Here is a 22,310-nt window from a genome sequence, read left to right on the forward strand (position 1 = left end):
ACTTTAAAGCAGCTATTATAACTCTGCTTCAGAAAGTCAAGTTTAAATTCAATGGAGAATGATGGTGGGGGAGGTCGATTTTTTAAAAGCAGGCATTTGACTTTGTTACGTTCAGATCACAAACTTTCAACCCATCATCTTGGCACTGAAATTCTGATGTCTAGTTTTCAAAGCCTTTGCCGAGGGCTTAGGGTCTGTTCCGTGTGTGCACCCCTAGTGGCTAATTTGGGGATGTGATAGTACGATTACGGTCAGATACACATATGCATAGTTCTGAAGTGACCTCAGGAGTGTTTCTAGATCTTCATGGTATCAGTTTCTCGAGCTCCTTTCTCTTTACAAGTTCCCCAATACTTTCTGGCTCCTAGAGACCCTCTTCCTTGTCCCATGGCTGGACAGTTGGGGCTTCATTTCTGTTTTACTGTATACTTCCACAACCACATTTGAGTTTGATGCCAAACAAGATGGCAGAGAAAGAAAGCCATGTGGGTTCCCTTCACACTTACGGGAACAAAAGGATTCTGTTTTATTGGAGTTTTAGGTCCCTGTTTGGCCACTGTTGATATTATCACTGCCAGGGCTGCTGCCCTTGGCTTGTTTGGGGGGCATAGGTCAAGGGGAAGAGGGAAAAACCTAGAAAACCCCATCTCCTTAGGGGCCCCCTTTAAGGATGCTTAGACCAAAAAGAATTCTTTTGGAGCCAATTCTGTCTGTACTTTGTTGACAGTTCTGAATTTGTACTGCCTTTGAGTCTAGGCTGAATGGTCCCAGAGGGAACAAAACCAGGAAATTCACTTTGGGGTTAGTATAACTTAAGAGTTGTGGTTTCCTGCTCCAGGCTGACTACCATTTCCAGGGTCCTTATAGCTGCTTCATGCCTTCTGTCCAGGTTTTTAGTTATAGTCAGCCTGAGAGACAGGACAGACTATGCTTATTCCTCCTCTTTTTTTTTTTTTTTTTAAATAACCAGAGCCAGAACATAGGTACCTTTTAATATCCCTACAACTGTATTATTCATTTGTTTTGGTTAAGAATTTATTGAGCACTCATGGCATACTAATCTTTGCTGGAAATGTAAAGATGGGTAATCTTTAAGTACTTACAGTAGATCCACAGTTAGGCATGTGATAGGGGGGTTGGAGGCAGAAAGTAAACAATTTCATACTAAACAATAATAATTTAGTTATTAGTCTTATCCTTTTGATCTGTTTCTACTTCAGGACTTCATGTGGTTTGTGGCTAAAAGAGAGAAGAACCTATTTTTATTCCATTAATTTTCTGTTTTTCTTATTGTCCCAAAATATAAGGGATAGAAAGTCTCTGGATATATATGTGCTGGATGAAATTAATACTTAGTTTTAATAAGAATGAGAAATGTAATTACATATATAATTATTGTAACTAAAAATAAGAAAAAATAATTTATTATTATATACTTGTTTCTCAGGTCTTAGAAAAATACCCCAATACACCCATGAGTCATAAAGAAATTCTTCAAGTTATCCAGAGAGAAGGACTAAAAGAAATCAGGTGAGTTGTTTAAATTTTATTAGTGATAATTATAATACTTGATTAGAGTATTTCATTGTGTAAGCAGTATATATTACTCCTGAAGATTGATTATTTAGTAATAACTGCTTTGCTAGTTTCTGATTTATTTAGTTGTCAGATCTTTGAAGTTTTCAGTCGTAGCACAATCACAAAACCACAAGTAAGTTAAAAAAAAAAAAATTCTTAGCTGTGTCCAACCCATGCACTTTAATTCTTAGGAAGGCCTGGAGCCATCTTCAAGCCTTCATCTATGAGTTCAGGTTTTTGATTTAATAAGCTTGTCATTAGCAGGTGAAAATACTACTGTCTAGTACAGGGAGAATGCCAGAGGTGGACAGTCTAGGAAGAAATAACCTTGGCCCAGAGGAATAAAGTGGAAAAGATACAAACAAAGCAGTATATATTTCAAATAATAGATGTATGTACAGCAAATAAAACAGCTTAGGGTTGATTAATACAGGACCAAAGATAAAACATACTTTAATTTCTAAGAGCCTTGTATTAATAATAGCACTTAATAGTCACTTCATAATCAAGACCCTCTGCCATCAAGAAACATTAAAATTACGGTCAGCATACTTGGTGTTGTTAATGTGGAAATCTGGGAGTCTGCCTGAGATATTGTTGCTAAGGTGGAAAAGGTTGCAGTGCTTTAAAGCTGCTGCTAGTTGTTCTCAAGTAGGGGTGGCATTGTGTAAACGCCCTTAGGGAAGGTGTCAAGAATTTATGGGGTTATTTTTGATTTTCAGAGTGTCTGGAAAGAAGGGGAGCACTGTGGCATGTAATGTTCAGGAATCAGGAGGCTAAATGTCTCATATTGTGCTATATAGTCCTTCACATCAAAGAATTGTTCAGCTCAGATGCCAGAGTAATAGTGAGCTGTGCTGAAATATTTGTAAATGGACAATAATAAATTTTTTGATACGTAGCTATTGCGTGTTCTAGATTTTAATTCTCATTTTCTTTAATACAAAATTGAGTTCTTGGCCCTTTGCTAACACAGCTAAAAAAATTTTATTCTGACTTGTGGCCAAATGTCAGTAGGCTGGGAATAAATTAGGTTTGTTTTATTACTATGAAACAATGAAATATAAATTAGTATTATTTCATTTTATGTAATGCGTCTCAGAATTTGTGTGAACATTTATAAATTAAAACGTTGAAATGCATTTGAGGAATTAGCTTTTTTTTTTTTTTTTTAGGATTTTATTTACTTATTTGACAGACAGAGATCACAAGGAGGCAGAGAGGCAGGCAGAGAGAGAGAGGAGGAAGCAGGCTCCCCACTGAGCAGAGAGCCAGATATGGGGCTCCATTCCAGGACCCTGAGATCATGACCTGAGCCGAAGGCAGAGGCTTAACCCACTGAGCCACCCAGGTGCCCCAAGGAATTAGCTTTTAAACATTTTTGTAAATTAAAAAAGGAATCTCTTAATTTATCAGTGATACAAATCTAAATATTTATTTGAATTAGATAAGATATTAGATTAAAACTAAAGCATAATGCCTATTTATTTAATTTTTTTACCTTTTTTTTTTTTTTGAGATTTGTTTATTTATTTATTTGGCAGAGATCACAAGTAGGCAGAGAGGCAGGCAGAGAGAGGAGGAAGCAGGCTCCCCGCAGAGCAGAGAGCCCGATGTGGGGCTTGATCCCAGGACCCTGGGATCATGACTTGAGCCGAAGGCAGAGGCTTTAACCCACTGAGCCACCCAGGTGCCCCTAATTTTTTTACTTAAAAAAAAATTTAAACCCAGTTAGTTAGCATATAGTGTATTATTAGTTTCAGAGGTAGAGTTCAGTGACTCATCAGTCTTATGTAATACCTAGTGCTCATTACCTCATGTGCCCTCCTTAATGTCCATCACCCAGTTACCCCATCCCTGCATAATGTCTATTTAATACCACCAATTTGTGCAAAGCTGTAGGAGAAAAAGACTAATTTTTGTGGTCTGAGAAACAATTCTGCTAAGGTATTTTACTATTCTTTTATAACGGTGTTGACTTATAGAATAGGAATGAGCAAGAGATTTTTTTTTCCCTTAAAAATTAGACTTTTGAAACACTGGGGAAATTGACCAGGGTATCTGGTGTATAGAGACTAGACTCCCATCAGCCCCTTAGCTCTGAATGCCAGTTGCAGGGTCATCAAGCTCTAAATTTCTAAGGCTCTATGACTTTATATTTGTCATTATCATTTCTAGGGAGCAGGCAAGAATAGTAAATAAGTAAAGAATAGTAAATAAACAAAGAAGGATAAAAAGAAGATACTTAGAAAAAGTAACCAGATGGAAGTGTCATCAAATATAGCTTCTGGCTTCACTTAGTGGTAACAATTTATAAGTAGATGTTCTTGTTTAAACTATATTGTTGTGATGCAGTTATGGGACCACAAAGCAGTTCTAACTCACCAGTGACTTCCATTTTGTTAACTCCATGTGACTTTTAGTACCTGGCTCTTGCTTCTTAACATATTTTAACACAGCTGAATACTGCTTCCTTCCTGAAACTCTCTTTTGTTACCTGAAGCGACCACAGGCATTCTTCCTTCTTCCTTCTTAGTTTTTTTGCTCAGTATCTTTTTCTTTCTTTCTTTCTTTCATTCATTCATTCATTCATTCATTCATTCGACAGGTGAGAGCGCATGTGCGCACAGCAGGGGGAGCAGCAGGCAGTGGGAGAGGGAGGAGCAGGCTCACCAAGCAGGGAGCCCAATGTGGAGCTCCATCCCAGGACCCTGGGATCATGACCTGAGCCAAAGGCAGACGCTTAATGACTGAACCACCCAGGCATCCCTGCTCTTTACCTTCTAACTTAAGTGCAATTTTCCATCTCATTGCTTTAAGTATTATATGTTGTCAGTTCTCAAATAGGTAGGGAAGCTGTTTCTCACCTTAGCCTTTGTATTCCTGCCTTCATAGCAGGAAATGTGCTTTTCTCTCAGTTCAGTCTTATTTGTCAGGTGTCAGTTTGAATATGTGTTTTTCAGAGATCTTTGGCTGAGTTTATGAGCTAGAGCAAATTTCCTTTTTTAGTGTATTAGTGTTCTGTTTATTTCCTCATAAGACTTGAAATTACATATTTTTGTGATCTTAAAAAAAATCACACAGCTTCTCTATAGCTTATATTAAGGGAGCTCCGCGAGGGCAGTGGTATCTCCTCTTCTTCCCCCTCCTCTTTTGTGCTTGGTATATACCAGACATTGAAAACCTACTTGTTAATGCGTGTATGAAGTATCAGATGTTGGAAGATCCTACTCAGATGTAGTCACAGCTTATCCTCTTGCTGCAGTGATGTGTTAAGTGATAGTCTTAAGATTTTAAGTCTTAGACAGGTCTTTTAGACAGAATGAAATAGATAATTTCTTTATTGACGATGTGCTACTTTTTAGTTAATTTTCAGTCTTCAGTCCTCAGTTCATGGCTTTTGGTCCTTTTTTCCCTTTGTAGTTTTCCATGTGTTCCCCATTCTGAAGAAGCTCACTTAATTTTGAGTAGTCCATATTATATTGTTTTATTTTAAAATATATTAAAGAGGAAACGGCCCAAATGTCCATCAAAAGATGGGTGTATTAATAAAGTGTAGTATACACATTTAAAGGTCTTAAGAAGAATTGAAATTCTGGGGCGTTGGGGTGGCTCAGTCCGTTAGGCGGCTGCCTTCAGCTCAGTCATGATGCCAGAATCCTGGGATGAGTCTCACATGAGGGAATTCTTCTCCCTCTGCCTGCTGCTCCCCTGCTTGTGCTCTCTGTCTGCCTAATAAGTAAATAAAACCTTTAAAAAAAAAAAAAAGAAGAATTGAAATTCTGATACATGCTATGTGGGTGAACCTGAAAAACATGCTAAGTGAAATAAGACAGACACAGAAGGACAAATAGTGATATAACAGGGGGAAAAAGGACAAATATTGTACAGTTCCATTTATCTGAGATACTTAGAACAGGCAAACTGATAGAGACACAAAGTAGAATAGAGGTTACCAGGGGCTGAGAATAGGGAAGATCGGAGAGTTATTGATTAAATTAGTATAGAGTTTCTTTTTGGGATGATCCGAAAGTTCTGGAAATGGACAGTGGTAATGGTTGTGCAACATTGTGAGTGTACTCAGTGCCACTGAAATCTACACTTACAAGTGGTTCGGATGGTAACTTGTACGTTACGTATATTTTGCCACAACCAACCAACCAACAAAGTATTAAACATGAAGTGATTGTCTGAGAAAGACTGATGTAGTAGTCTCTTCAAGAACTTAAAAGGGTTTTTCAGAGATGTTTTCTGCAGTCTTTGAGTTATACAGTTTTATAAGTCTCAGGGTCTGGTTACCAGACAAAAGCTACATGGTAATGTGAACAGGGAAGTTATTCAGTTAACTGGTTAAGTTATTAATTGGTTAACCAGAAGTTAACTATTTAAGGGGAGCAACCAATACCTATAGGGCTGAGGCAGTGTGCCCTAAGAAAGAGTAACTTTCAAGATTTCCCTCTATGTCCCTAGGTTGTGATTCTTATCTTAATGAAGTAGGTGGGGCTCTGGTCCAGTGGAGACAAAGATCACTGGTGCTGTAGCCTGGCCTGGCAAATAGGAAACTGCCTACTGGGTATTAGTAGAATTTGCTGGAAAGCCTCCTGCTGGGCAGTTGTCCCACATTCACTGCAGAGCCAGCTGAGGCACCAGCAGAATTTTCTGGGAAGCTACCCACAGTCATTCTGCTGAACCTTGCTGAAGGTTGGGTGCCACTGAGTGTCCCTCATGTTGCTGGGTGCTGCCTGCCATAAGAGCAGGCAGGCAAGAGCACAGTAAAACCGGAAGAAAAGCCCCCTTTCAGTCTGCAGCGTTCTTCCAGCGCTCTGCTGACAGAACTTAACACCGAGCCAGCTGGCAAAGGAGAAGTGTTTATAGGGTCCAGCTCCACTACCACAGAGAAGGATAAAGAAGGTTGAATTTGGAGGTAAAAATCAGTAAATTGATAACTAGCTCAGCAGCCTTCAGTGGTTTTTCAGTGGAATAACTGAGATCATTGTCTGGCCCCACACACCACTTTGGTTTACTTGATTTGTTTCCATCTGCTCTCTAGCGGAGTGGATACATGGCTATTTTCTGTATGGGACCTAGGATTTCTCACCTTAGGACATGGATCAGTCTTTTATCTTCACTTTTTTATGGAAAATCTTGACTGTTTTAAAACCAACTCATAAGTTTTTTCTTATTTAGCCTTTTTATCTGGTGGATTTTAGGGATTTTTTAAAGATTTGTTTGTTTATTGTTTATTTGTTTATTTGGAGTGCCTGGGTGGCTCAGTCGATAAGCGGCTGCCTTTGGCTCAGGTCATGATCCCAGGGTCCTGGGGTTGAGCCCCACGTTGGGCTCCCTGCTTGGCAGGAAGACTGCTTCTCCCTCTCCCACTCCCCCTGCTTGTGTTCCTTCTCTCACTGTGTGTGTCTCTCTCTCTGTCAAATAAATAAAATCTTTAAAAAAAAAAAGATTTTGGTTATTCATGTGAGAGAGAGAGCACAAGCAGGGGGAGAGGCAGAGGGAGAGGGAGAGGTATACTCCCTGCTGAGCTGGAAGCCTGACGTGGGGCACGATTGCAGGACCTAGAGATCATGACCTGAGCTGAAGGTAGACACTTAACCATCTGACCCTTCTTTTGAATAATTTGAGTTTTGCAGTATAATATATTTTTTAAAGATTTTATTTATTTATTTGACAGAGATCACAAGTAGGCAGAGAGGCAAGCAGAGAGAGAGGAGGAAGCAGGCTCCCTGGTGAGCAGGGAGCCCGATGCGGGGCTCGATCCCAGGACCCCGGGATCATGACCTGAGCCGAAGGCAGAGGCTTTAACCCACTGAGCCACCCAGGTGCCCCTGCAGTATAATATATTCTATTTTACTTACGTATTTATTTCTCTTTCCCTCATGGAGTATAGTAATATTGAATGCATTTTTGTCTGATAAGTCTAACATCTGGATAATCTCAGGGTTGGCAACCGCCCATTGCTTTTCCCTTGAGAATTGCTTACATTTTCCTGGATCATTGTTTATTGAGAAATTTAAGGTTGTATTCTGGAAATTTTGAATATTACATTATTTGTGATGATGACCTGAGCCAAAGGCAGATACTTCATCAACTGAGCCACCCAGGCGCCCTGCAGTTGTTTTTCTTTTTTTTTTTTTTTTAAAGATTTTATTTATTTATTTGACAAACAGAGATCACAAGTAGGCAGAGAGGCAGGCAGAGAGAGGAGGAAGCAGGCTCCCCCTGAGCAGAGAGCCCGATGCTGGGCTCGATCCCAGGACCCCGAGATCATGACCGGAGCTGAAGGCAGAGGCTCAACCCACTGAGCCACGCAGGCGCCTCCCCCCCCCCCCCCCCGCAGTTGTTTTTATTTAATATATTTACCAGGACATTTCCATTATCCCCAAAGGAACCCTGCAATATTAGCTGTCATTCCTCTTCCTTGCCTTAGCCCCAGTATCCCAGCCCTAGGCAACCAATAATGGGCTTTCTGTGTCCGTGGAGTTGCAATTTTGGGTATTTCATATAATGTAATCATAGAATACGTCTTTTTGTGACTGGCTTTCTTCATATAGTGTGATGATTTGAAGGTTCATTCATATTGTAACATTTATCAGTACTCGTTCCTTTATTGCTAAATAGTATTCCATTGTATGCACATGCCGCATCTTGTTTATCTGTTCATCAGTTGGTGGACAGTGGGGTTATTTTCACTTTTGGGCTATTAGGAATAATGCTACTGTGAACATCTGTGTACACATTTTTGTATGGGAAATTGCTTTTTATGTTTTTGTCCACAGGTTTTAGTTGTAACCAGCCAGAGGGAGAGAGGCTGTTGTGGGTCTACTCTGTCCTCACCAGGTCTCACCCACTCAATTTTAAATCATGAAATTGGATTGAAGGGGTTAAGGAGATTAATAAAGGGGCTGTTTTACTAGAATAGATGAGATGCGGTGGTTTGGATTACCTGACTAGTGCTGGAGACAATAGACTGATGTGAGATACATATTTTAAGACTTGCTGTTGGATTGGATGTGGGAAGGAAAAGGAAGGAGGAAATAAGAAATGATTTCTGGTTTTCAGTATTACGTAGCTACCATTTACTATAGAAAAGAACGGAGGAATTAAACTGGTCACGTGAGGAACTGATAAAGGATTCATTGAGCGTGTACTTGTGGGTTCAAAAGAAAAGCTCTGAATGTCAAGAGGGATGCAGAGGTCTTCAGGTGCAGGACCTGGTTATAAGTCTCAAGATTAGCAATGAAAAGGTAGAATGATCTGGAGATGTAGAGTAGGTATCTGTTGTCAGAGATAAATACCTAATATCTGTTTTGGACATCAGTGAGTAAGGAGTTCTCCTGGTGTGTTACAGAATCCAAGAATATATCCTTTTTTTTTTTTATGATAATATACTTCACTTATGTTACAAGTCTGTGTTAGTAAGGTAGGTACTGAAGTCAGTTATTTAAATATAAATGTTTACTTTTAGAAAATTGCAAATTGAAACAAAGGTATGTATCCTCCAGCTAAACTATAAATGGTCTTCTCAACCCATACTATATTGAAGTCAGCCTTAGGCATTTTATTACTTCAGCATTGCAGTATATATCTAACAGCTGAGAAGTTAAGAGACTGTGTGCAAACTGGATATTGTGGCTTATCAGAAAGAGAGCAGCTAAGCACAGACGTTAAGTATGCATACTGTGGGTAAAACATACAAAGAGTAGTCTGTAAGTCAAATGCTTCTGTATGCTGTGAGACCATTCCTGCTAATCCTTGCTGTTACCCCTCATTAGTACTTTTTCCCTTAGTCTTCTCTACAACAGGTTTTCCCCCTTCATCGGCTTGGCAACCATTGATGTTTACAGGGTACTTTTATAGCATTAAATGTGGGACTCAGGCCTTCCTTCTAAAGTAGCCATTGCTTTTGGTGCCTGTCCCCCCCCAAGTTTTCTTAACCTGCCTTGTTCATCCTATTAGCTCTATTACCTTGACTCTTCTTATATATGCTAATAGAGAAAGAGTTTTTAGGAAAGGAGAGAAAAATAACAAAATAATAATTTTCTGAGACGCTGTTCTCTTCCTGTTTTTTCTTTACATTCATAAGTAGAAGAGGAAAGACAAATTAGGAAGATTTCTTGGTTTTATGAATTTATCATCCACAGATTGAGTGTTTTCTGAATTAGGCCAATTATGAGTGGTCACAAGGATTCCTGATATATAATAATTTTGGTGAGGCATGAATTTGAATCTTGAATCTTCCATAAAATTGATGTGGGAGAATAAGTTATGTAGCTAGTAAGAGTATAGCCAACTACCTAGCTTTTAAGTTAGGTTGATCATTACTTATTTGTCATCTCTCAAAGAAGTCGAGAAGTATTTAAAAGCATTGGTTCTTTATGGAAAAAGACCTGCAAAGGAAGACTAAATGCTAGTTATATAGTAGTATTGGAAAATTTGGGGACAAGCAGATGACGTGGTTGTGGGTTTCTTGCAAATGAAGTTTCTCTAGTTGTTTACAACATCATAGCCCCGATTAAAAGAGTAATTTCTTGCATTCCTCACCCTTTTGTCCCTCCCGAACCCCTTTTCTAAGCCAGTTACGTTACTTTAGTCACAAAATATTATAGCTGGCAGAGATAATTGGGATATTACCATTACATTTCATTACTAAAGAATTAAGGCCCGTAGAGGTTGATCAGGGTCATACAAGTTCTATGAAACTAGAAACCCAGGTTTGCTGCTTCTGATTTTGCTCTTACTAGTATATCATACTGCCTCTACATCCCTAGTTTTCACTACTCTTCTGATTAGTCTCTTTGCTCTCTTTTTCAAATCAAACTTATATTACGTGCTGATATATAATAACTTTAGGATAGTTGCTGTCTAACTGTAAATGGCTTTCTGGAAGAATTTGAAACAAAAACCTCAGCCATTATAATAACTTGGATTCTGAAAGGGCCAGTACATTTTTGGGGAGAGGTGTGTGTGTGGCCCAGTGTGGGACTTGAACTCATGACCCTGAGATCAAGACCTGAGCTGAGATTTGGAGTTGGATGCTTAACCGACTGAGCCACCTAAGGGCCAGTACAAGTTTAAGAACTTATAATAATGGGTCATTTAAATAGATCTTTTTTTTTTTTTAAAGATTTTATTTATTTATTTGACAGAGAGAGAGATCACCAGTAGGCAGAGAGGCAGGCAGAGAGAGAGGGGAAGCAGGCTCCCTGCTGAGCAGAGAGCCAGATGCAGGGCTCCATCCCAGGACCCCGGGATCATGACCTGAGCCAAAGGCAGAGGCTTAACCCACTGAGCCACCCAGGTGCCCCTAAATAGATCTTTATATTGTTGTTTTGTAGAGCTCCAGTTTCTTCCCTAACAAGAGTCATTTTTCTGTTTGTTTTTTTTTTTTGTTTTTTTAACATCTCAGTCTTATATCCCAAGCAAGCACCTTTAGAGTTGAATTGTAAAGAATCCTGGGAACCAGCTAGCAAAGATCATGCTCAGTAAACAATTTGCCAGATTGAAATTCTACCTCTTCGAAGGAGTTTGAGTTTGATTAGTATTAATACATTTACTTATGAGCAAAATAATCCCTCTCATATGGTATAAGAGTATGTTTTAGCTCATCTCATACCAAAAACTAATCCTAGCACCTGTTTTTTTCCTGTCTGTCCTCATGTAAAATAGGTAGCAAAGGAAGTACAGTCACCATTGTCTGCAGCTTTTCAAGCAGAAATCATTATCCCTGCAGAGTAGGTTATTGGACTGTTTGCCAAGCTGATTTGTCTTAAAGTATTTCACTATAAAAGAGCTCAGTGTAAGAATGAAGAACATTATTGATTAAATTGATGCCATATTAACTAAAAATTAGTTGACTTTGAGTTCAGCCTGTGTTTTCTTTAACTGTCTGTTAGTCTGCTTTCGAACACACAGACTTTGTAGGGATCTCCAAAAGGATTAATGATGAAAAAATAACCCCCCAATGCTTGCATATTGACAGAAAACAGTATTCTAATTCATTGTATTAAGCTTCATGGTAGTGAGTTTATTATGGATCAAAGGGAAGCTAGTAAACCTTAGGGTCCATAGCTGATGGCTTTATGATGGCTCCTTGAAATTGAAATGCATGGGAAGAATATTAAAGAATATTCATTCATCTACATTTAACTCCAGACTGCTTTAATAGTTTTAGTATGCCATATAATTGAGGTACTGCTCCTGCTTTCTGAAATGGTTTAGACTGTTTAGCTGAGTTTAACTGTGCATTTTTAGACAAAGTTGTATTTTGGGCTAACTTGTGAATTATAAAGAAGAAATAAATGTTTTATTTAGCAAAGTGGGGGGAGGGTGCTAATTTGAAGAATTGTGGATATTGCTGGGAGGGGAAGGGAGAGTTTATTTTTTGACTTCATTGTTAAAATTAAAAGTTTTTTTCTCTTTCTTTCATTTTCTTGGGGTGCATTCCAACTCCAGAAGGTAAGAAGTATTACTTTATTCTAAGGATGTATGTACAATGATAAAGTCTCTTCTACAAGTTTAATTGAACTCACCTTTGGATGCATGATTTTTACTTTATAAGTAAACAATTAGTCTAGAACTAAATAAGAGTGAAATGAGTATGTAAATATTTTATTATATGTGTTCTTTTTTCCTTGCTGTTTGTAATAATCTTTATTTGGCCATAATTTTATTTATTTATTTATTTATTTATTTATTTATTTATTTAAAGATTTTATTTAATTTGACAGACAGAGATCACAGGTAGGCAGAGAGGCAGGCAGAGAGAGGAGGAAGCAGGCTCCCTGCTGAGCAGAGAGCCCGATGTGGGACTCGATCCCAGGACCCTGGGATCGTGACCTGAGCTGAAGGCAGAGGCTTTAACCCACTGAGCCACCCAGGCGCCCTATTTGGCCATAATTTTAGAAACCAATCAACATTTAGTTTTAAAATTATCATTTGACTTACACTATCATTGGGATACCTAGTGTTCTGCAGAAACTATTTCAGATTGAAAATATGTGGGTTAACATTTGCTTTATGGCTGTAGGATTGAAAATATATATGTTTATGTTCTGATTTAGAGACAGTATTGGTCAAATCCTCTGTGGGAGTGACACTTAGTTAAAACCAGGCTATAACAGGTTAAAATTTATAGTTTGGATCCTTTACTGAATTGGCTTTTTTCTGTGTTGACATAGCATTTTATTTTTTTAATTTTTTAAGAAAAGATTTTATTTATTTATTTGACAGAGAGAGAGAGCACAAGTAGGCAGAGCAGCAGGCAGAGGGAGAGGGAGAAGCAGACTCCTCACCAAGCCGGGAGCCAGACTTGATCCCAGGACTCTGGGATCATGACCTGAGCTGAAGGCAGCTGCTCAACTGACTGAGCCACCCAGGCGCGCTTGACATAGCATTTTAGACACACCTCTGTTTTAACAATTCCTCTGTTATATTATAGTTACATATTATAATTATCTGCATTGCCTGTGAGACATGAGAACAGGAACTACAACAATATATTTTCATGTAAATAGGCATGGCATGACATTTAGTTAGAGCTTAGTACATCTTTTTTTTCCTTAGTACATCTTTTTAACTCCAGCTAAATTTGCATTCCATTAAGTTCATTTACAAGAATTTATTCATTTTTGAGTATCAGTTTATGGAGGAAACCTTAATCCAGGTTGTACAAACAGTTAAAATTATAAATTAAAATACTTAAAACTAGATAAGAAAATTTTTGTGTTTTTTTTTTTTTTTTAAGATTTTACTTATTTATTTGACAGAGGGAGACACAGAGAGAGAGGGAACACAAGCAGGGGGAGTGGGAGAGGGAGAAGCAGGTTTCCCACCAAGCAGGGAGCCCGATGTGGGGCTCGAAGCCGGGACCCTGGGATCATGACCTGAGCTTAACGACTGAGCCACCCAGGCGTCCTCATGTGTATATGTTTTGAGGGGGACTTAATATTGATTAGATGCTTTAGGTACAAGTAACAGGAACCAAATGTGAATGATTAAAACAAAATGGGATTTTTATTTTATTTTATTTTTTTTTTGAAGAATGTGGGGTAGCTCATAACCTCAGGGGAAAGAAACAGGCTCTGAAATTGAGAGAACTAAGGCAGCTTCAGAGATCAGGTAGCTAGAACTAACGGATTGACTCATCAAAACACTTCTAGCTGGGATGAGTTAGTCCTTGTCTGTTCTCTTCAAGGTTGAATTTTGAGAAAGGGTGAACCTGGCTGGCTCACTGTCTAGGCATGGTGAGATACTTTGACTTTCCAGCGGGGTAGGTCATAGTTCCCCCAAAGCAAAGTACACATTGTTTTCCAGAAGAAGAGAAAAAACAGATGTCCACTGTGTTGCTCATGGTAGAAAATTACAAGAGAAAAGTACAAGCTACAAACAGTTGTAATAAGTAACCCTTTATACAGATTGTCTCAGTGGTAACATATGCTGTACTCTCGTACAGTATCATCATCAGAATACTGCTTTTGCTGCAGTCTACTTTGTGCTTGTGTGTGTGTGTGCGTGCACACACGTATGGATATATATTTGGACTATGCATTTTTATCACATATATAGACTCATGGATCTACTACCCATCTGAATACAGAACAGGTTCATCAACAAGAGAGTCCCTTGTGTTGCCGGTTTCACAGCCACACCTCCCTAGTGCCAGCTCCATCCACTCACCTTAACCCCAGAAAACCACTAATGTGTTCCATATTTCTGTCATTTTGCCATTTTAAGAATTTGTATTAATGGAGTCGTATAAAGTATGTAATTATTTGGCTTTTATTCAGTGTCATTCCCTGTAGATTACGTCCAGGTTGTTGTATGTGTCAATATTTCACTTCATTTTATTGCTGAGTAGTATTCAGTGACATGCTGTAGCGGAGTTATTTAATCATTCACCCACAGTAGGACATGTGAACTGTTTCCAGTTTTTCTTTGTCCTGTTTTTGACTATTACAAATAAAGCTTTTATGAAAATTTGTGTACATGTTTTTTTGTAAACAAAAATTTCCTTTCTCTGGCATAAATGGCCAGAAGTATAGTTGTTGGATGGTCTGGTAAGTGCATATTAGTTTTAAAGAGATTTTCACATTGTTTTTCAGAGTGATTGTACCATTTTACATTCTCACCAGCATTATATGTGAGATCCAGTTTCTCTGACATTGGAATGGATTCTTTGTAAATAGCATATAGTTGGGTTGGTGGGTTGTTAAGGCCAACTCTGCTCATCTTTGCCTTTTAATTTGCATATTTATATCATATATGTTTAAGGTAATTACTGATAGAGTTTATGTCTGCCATTTTATTATTTGTTTTCTGTTTGTTTCCTCTGTTTCTTGTACTTTTTTTTTAAAAGATTTTATTTATTTGAGAAAAAGAGAGCTAGAGAGAGAGAGAGAAAGAGAATACAGAGGGAAAAGGAGAGAGAGAATCAGACTCTCTTGCTGAGCAGGGAGCCCAATGTGGGGCTCAGTCCTAGGACACTGAGATCATAATCTGCGCCAAAGGCAGATGCTTAACCGACTAAACCACCCAGGCACCCCCCTTGTTCTGTTTTTCTTTTCCTGCCTTCTCATGGGTTATATTTTTAGGATTCCATATTGGTTTATTTATAGTGTATTTCTTTGTAAATGCATAATTTCCTCAGTGTTTGCTCTGGGTATTACAGTGTACTTTTGTGATTTATCAGTCTGATGGAATGAACATTTTACCACTTTGAAGTGTGGAACCCATTCCATTTAGGGTCTTAGCACTTAATGTTACAGTTTTTTGTTTCAGTCATCAAATATTAGTTAAAAATTCATGAGAAGGGTAGTCTCTAGCATGTATCCTTATTTCTATTCTTCCTTCTTTCCTGATGCTCCAGTATCCCCCCCCCTTTTAAAAAAAGATTTTATTTATTTATTTGACAGAGAGACATCTCAAGTAGGCAGAGAGGCAGGCAGAGAGACAGAGGGAAGCAGGCTTCCCACTGACCCGAGAGCCCGATGCTGGGCTCGATCCCAGGACCCTGGGATCATGACCTGAGCCAAAGGCAGAGGCTCAACCCACTGAGCCACCCAGTTGCCCCTCCAGTATCCCTTTCTTAAAAATCTTTTTTTAAAGATTTTAATTATTTATTTGCGGCGGGTGGGGGGACCCATAAGAGCAGGAGGTAGGGACAGAGGGAGAGGGAGAAGCAGACTCTCCACTGAGCAGGGAGCACAATGTGGGACTCAATCCCAGGACCCTAGAATCATGACCTGAGCTAGAGTTAGATGGTTAACTGACTGAGACAGCCAGGTGCCCTCTAGTATCCCTTTTATCTTTTTCTTTCTGTTAAAAGAACTTCCTTTAGCCATTCCTTAAAAGTGGGTCTGCTAGCAGCTCACTTCTTTAGTTTTACTGTTTCTGAGACTGTCTTTATTTCTCCTTTGTTTCTAAAGGATATCATATAGAATTCACAAGGAATTATTATAAAATTGACCATTCATTTTGTACAGCATTTGTAAGACTTTATACCACTTCCTCTGGTCTCCATGGTGTCAGATGAGAAATCGGCTGTTGATTGAATTAGTGTTTCCCTATAGGTAATGTGTTGTTTCTCTCTGACTGCTTTCATGACTTTTTTTTTTTTTTTATTTAATGCTCAGAAATTTCATTGTGTGTGGACTTTTGAGTTTATTTTATTTAGCTTTATTGAGTTTCTTGAGTATTTTTGTTTCTCTTTCACCAAGTAAGTTTTTAGCCAGTAGTCAGTCCTTTGAATACTAAGTCTTGCTTTTCCTTCTGGGACTCTTGATGGTATGAGCTTTAAATCTTCTGTTATTATCCCACAACTCCCTCAGGTTCTGTTAATTTTTTTCAGTGCTATTTTTTCTCTGTTGTTCACATTGGGTAAATTTTGTTGATTTGTCCTTAAGGTCATTGATTATATCCTCTCTCATCTCTGTTCTACTGTTGAACCTTTCTAGCACATTTTTACATTATTGTGCTTTCCAGATTTATAACATCACTTCTTTTTACAACTTCAGTTTCTTTGCTGATATTTGTTATATTTTCGTTTGTTTCAAGAAAGTTTGTAAGGGCTTATCAAAGAATCCTTCTCTTATAATTTCAACATCAGTTTTAGTGTTGGTATCAGTTGATTGTCTTTTCACATTTAGGTTGCAATTTTCTTGGTTCTTGGTATGATGAATGATTATTACATTTGGATCCTGGATATTTTAGTTGTTACATTAGGAGATGTTGGGGTCCTTTTTTTTTTTTTTTAAGATTTTATTTATTTATTTGACAGAGAGAGATCACAAGCAGGCGCAGAGAGAGGGGGAAGCAGCCTCCCTGCTGAGCAGAGAGCCGGATGCAGGGCTCGATCCCAGGACCCTGAGATCATGACCTGAGCAGAGGCTTAAACCACTGAGCCACCCAGGTGCCCCTGTTGGGGTCCTTTTAAATTCAAATCTTTTATTTAAGCAGACATTCACATTGTTTGGGTTTACCATGTGAGAACTAGACTCCTTTGGTGGACTGTGGTTCAGTAACAATTTTCAGAGCCTTTGCTATGCTATTTTGGTCTTGTTTTATCTGGTTACAGAGGCTCCCAGTAATCTCTGCTGCTTTTTTCTGAGGGGCTAGGAGGAGTTTCCACAGACCAGGCTGCCTGATGATTCTAAATGTGGGGTAAGGGAGTCTCCAGCCTGTGGGGGCAGAGAGGCTTTCCAGACCAGACGCTTATGATGGGCCTCTTTTGCTTGTGCCACTGGGCAGCTCAGCATCTCTGGGGAGAGAGGTAGTAGTCCCAGGTCCATAAGGATAAAGAGACTTCCTGGGCTGGGCTGCTGCTTGTGGTTTGATCCCACTTGTGGGTACCACTTTGCCTTTCCATTTGTAGTCTCTATTTTCTTTATTTTAATTTTTTTAGAGGGAGAGATAGAGGAAGAGGAAGAAAGAATCGTAGGCAGACCCCACGCCCAGCACAGAGCCTGATGTGGGGCTCTGTCTGATGAGCCTGAGTTCATGATGTAAGCTGAAACCAGGAGTCGGACTCTTAACCGACTGAGCCACGGAGACACTCCAGTCTTTATTTTTGAGGCTTGAGGGAAGCTCATTTGCAGTAAAAACTATTTAATTATATAAGCTTTACCATAATGTTACTTTTGTGAATTAGAAAATGCTAGGAATTGGTAAAATTAATGAATCAACTGGCTCCTTTAAAATTCTGAATCTTGGGCTCCCTGGCTGGCTCTCTTGGTATAGTGTGCATGTCTGGATCTTGGGGTGGTGAGTTGAGCCTCACACTGTCACGTTGAGCATAGAGGTTATTTAAAGAAAGAAAGTCAGATTCTGAATCTTGACATAGGTGGCTATGTCAAGACCAAGAGTTTGTGTTCAAAAGCAGGAAGTAATTTAACGAGTAGCTTTGGCTCTTTAGATATGAACTATATTGCTAAATGAGGAAGAAATGCCAGATAGCACAAAGATACAAAATTACAACAAATTCTTTCTTTTTAAAGTCCTTAGGTTGTTTTTCTTTTTTAAGATTTTATTTATTTTTTTATTTTGAGAGAGTGAGTGAGTGAGTGCTGCTTGGGGGAAGAGCAGAGGGAGAGGGACAAGCAGACTCCATGCTAAGCACGGAGTACAGTAGGGAGCTCAGCCTCACGTTGAGATCACAACCTGAGCCAAGATCGAGTCAGTCACTCAACCAGCAGAGCCTCCCAGGCGCCCTAACAAACTCTTATTTTTTGAAGTACTTAATCAAATCCATTCAATTTTATTCTCTCTCTGGCTTATTTCTTTCAGAACTATGTCCATAGCTTATAGAATTTTCTATTTTTAGTTTCTTTTTTTTTCACTAATACTTCTTTTACTCTAAATAGTATGTCCTTGTATACAACCCTCTATATCTCTTTAGTTCAGAGACATGACATGTGCTGTTCAGGAACTTGGCCCAGGCAATTAAGACATGTCAGCATCCTGATCAGCTGAAATAAAGGCAGTTGATGATACTGTTTTATATGCAGTAGATACAGCATGACCTTTTTTAGAAGGATTGTGTTTCTCTTATAATCTCTACTTTCTTTTTATTATGTATTTCTCATAAGATTGAAAAGGGAGATGCTTTAGTTAATCAGTAGTGGAAATGGCTACTGGCCTAAGTCACATACTTCGTGCGTATGATCTATTTAATCTTAAATAAACCCCCGGAAGTCTTTATTTCTTAGATAAAGACATTGAAGCAATGAGAAATTATGTAAAGAGTTAGTGATAAAACTTGAATCTATATCTGTCCGATTGAAATACAAGTCCTGCTTCTGTTGCCTCACTTTTGAGTGGGATGAGGAGACAGAGTAAGTCCCTTAAAGAACTCTTAAAGAACTCTTTTATTACTTGTTAGGTGAAAAGTTATGGTGTTCTTCTAAGTCCTCTATTGAGAGTTTGTGATTTTCTAATCTAAATACAGTTGAACCTTGTTGACTTATTTACTTTAAAATAGAGCAGAATCAGTCAGTCAAATAAAACAATCATTGGACCATATTTTTTCTGTTTTTTCCCCCCTCTTTGATGAAATGGTTTTGCTCACACCTTATTGGTACTGGACAAAGCATGCTTTTGATAAAACAGTAGTGGGGGAAAAGACAATAATGGGAAAATAAAGATGAGAGGATAGAGAGAGGATACAGACAGATTTTTCAGAATCTGTATTTATTTCTGTGACCTCCCTCTCCAAGCTAATCCTAGATTACTCTTATTTTGTGCCCTTTCACTACTCCTAATCCACACCTCTCATTTTGGGGTCCCAACTGGGCTTCTCCAAAAGTGTCTGTTTAAAAATTTCCCTGCACACCCTTTCCCTCTCCAGTAACTCTTTTCCATTTGTTTCATGGTATGTTTGGGGAGGAAAGTAGTTTTGAAGAAACGAATTCATTCAAGTATGGATGGTTCAGATGCTATTTTTTAAATTTAAAAGCTTACATTTAAGTTACTTCATTTTTAAAAGTAGGTTAGTTGTTACCCAAATGAATTTCGTGTTGGAAGAAATGCTGGTGATATGACCAGGACAGAGCAAGCAAAAGACTTCAAGGGTTTTTGTTTTTGTTTTTGTTGTTAAGATTTTATCTATTTATTTGATAGAGATTACAAATAGGCAGAGAGGCAGGCAGAGAGAAAGGGGAAAGCAGGCTCCCCGCGGAGCAGAGAACCTGATGTGGGGCCCAATCCCATCTGGGATCACCACCCGAGCTGAAGGCAGAGGCCTCAACCCACTGAACCACCCAAGCGCCCCTGTTTTTGTTTTTTTTTAAAGATTTTATTTATTTATTTGACAGAGAGAGACACAGCGAGAGAGGGAACACAGCAGAGGGAGTGGGACAGGGAAAAGCAGGCTCCCTGCCAAGGGCTAGTCCCAGGACCCTGGGATCACGACCTGAGCCAAAGGCAGACGCTTAGCCACCCAGGCACCGCAATGAAAGGGTTTTTAAGAATACAACAATTGTCAGTGAATTAAAAACCCACCAAGATTATTTATTTATTTAGTGATTTCTAAACTCGCTATTTTTCCCTTTTTTTTTTAAAAAAGATTTTATTTATTTATTTGACAGAGATCACAAGTAGGCAGAGAGGCAGGCAGAGAGAGGAGGGGAAGCAGACTCCCTGCTGAGCAGAGAGCCCGACGTGGAGCTCGATCCCAGGACCCTGAGATCATGACCTGAGCTGAAGGCAGAGGCTTATTAATCCACTGATCCACCCAGGCGCCCCTAACCTCCCTCTTTTTCAACTTAATGGTGCTGTTGAATTTGGTTTCGTTTTGTGTGGGTAGGCATGCCATCAAAATCAGTTCTTAGTTTTAAAGTTACTGGTGCTGAATTTTTAGCTTATGTGTGGATAATTACTGTACATGCATTTTTATGTTTGTATAGATAACATATATCATGTGAATGAAAGATTCTTACATGTTTATTACCTTTGTATATTTAAAATTGACCTGAAATAGGGCATTCAAGCATCTGTTTGGGGAACTGGGTGACCTCTACATTTTTTTAACCTTGGAAATCTGAGTCTGTTACTTAATCCTATTGAAATTCAAGGGATTGAACTTTGAAGGATAAATATAGAGTGTATAATAGTTTAGTCAGAGATAGGGAAGCTGATTAATTGAGGCCTAGTTTTGACAAGCCTGTTCTGTAGGAGAGAGTACAGAAAGATGAACAAGAGATTGAGATTAGAGATTAGGCTGGGTAATTTATTGCGAGGAGAAATATCAGTAAGAATAAATAAATTGGACTGGTGAAGTCCCTTAAAGTTTTTTTTTTTAAGATTTTATTTATTTATTTGACAGACAGAGGTCACAAGTAGGCAGAGAGGCAGGCAGAGAGAGAGGGGGAAGCAGGTTCCCCGCTGTGCAGAGAGCCCGATGTGGGGCTCGATCCCAGAACTCTGGGATCATGACCTGAGCCGAAGGCAGAGGCTTAACCCACTGAGCCACCCAGGCGCCCTGCTTCTGTTTTTTAAGATATTATTTATTTCAGAGAGAGAGAGAGAGCATGAGAGGAAGTATGGGCAGAGGGAGAGGGAGACAGAGAATCTCAAGCAGACTCCATGATGAGCACGGAGCCTGATGCAGGGCCTGATCTCATAACCCTGAGATTACAACCTGAGCTGAATCAAGAGTAGGTCGTTTTATCACCTGAGCCACCAAGGTGCACCAATAAAGTTGCTTTTCAAAAAAAAACAATGTGGGGGCGCCTGGGTGGCTCAGTGGGTTAGGCCTCTGCCTTCGGCTCAGGTCATGATCCCAGAGACCTGGGATCGAGCCCCGCATCGGGCTCTCTGCTCAGCAGGGAGCCTGCTTCCTCCTCTCTCTCTGCCTGCCTCTCTGCCTATTTGTGATCTCTCTGTCAAATAAATAAAATCTTTAAAAAAAAAAACAACAATGTGGAAAAGAAGTTAATACTGGTTTCTCATTCACTGAAACATTTACAGAGGAGCTATCACGTAAGCACAAGGTAGTAAGTGTTGGTCATATAAAAAAAGGAAGCAGAGGTTTCTGTAACTACACATGCTTACATTTTAATGTAAAAATAAGAGGTACCTGGGTGGCTCAGTGCAGTAAGCATCTAACTCTTGATCTGGACTCAGGTCATGATCTCTGGTTCTGGACTGAGTCAGGGCTCCATGCCCAGATTCTCTCTCTCCCTCTCTCCCTATGCCCCTCCGCATGCTGCTGTGCCCTCACACACTCACTCTGTAAACAAATAATAAATAATAAAATTAATGGAACTTGCAATGAGCAGAGCCAGATACGTCTTTATTTCCTAGCACGTGCACACACACTGTACACCGTCATTAAGTTGATGATTAACTGGTATTTCCCTCCTACCAGAGAGATGAGGCACGTTGGTGCTCATTTTAAATGTGCAATAACAAAAAAACTTAGCCGTATTTGTAATTTTGCTATAAATTTAAAAATTGAACATAATCAGAAGTAATTATATACATAACCGTAAACCTAAAATGGACCACCTCAACCTAAGTGTACACCTCTCTCACACTTACGTACCTTCACACTGTTTATACAGCCAAGTTCTAGATCTCTTGAGAAACTCAAATTCTATTCCCATTAAACCCCTCTCAATTTCTCCCCTACATCCAACCCCTGGCAACCACTCTTCTACTTTCTGCCGCTATAAATATGATTCATGTAAATGGAATCACAGTATTTCCCTTATTGGGTCTGGTGT

The 22,310-nt window shown here is 39.1% G+C and overlaps 1 protein-coding gene across 1 annotated transcript in view; it reads left to right on the top strand.

The window, feature by feature from the left end:
• Positions 1-1,452: 1,452 nt before the first annotated feature.
• The window catches only part of ASXL2 (ASXL transcriptional regulator 2), a 79,413-nt gene continuing 58,555 nt past the window's right edge, over positions 1,453-22,310 (top strand). The window contains exon 1 of the mRNA XM_080813405.1: positions 1,453-1,530. Coding sequence (XP_080669531.1) covers positions 1,475-1,530 — 56 coding nt within the window. The 5' untranslated portion in view covers positions 1,453-1,474. The remainder of the gene's footprint in view (positions 1,531-22,310) is intronic.

Source organism: Martes martes (assembly GCF_963455335.1).
Source record: "Martes martes genome assembly, chromosome: 9".
NCBI classification, from domain to species: domain Eukaryota; kingdom Metazoa; phylum Chordata; class Mammalia; order Carnivora; family Mustelidae; genus Martes; species Martes martes.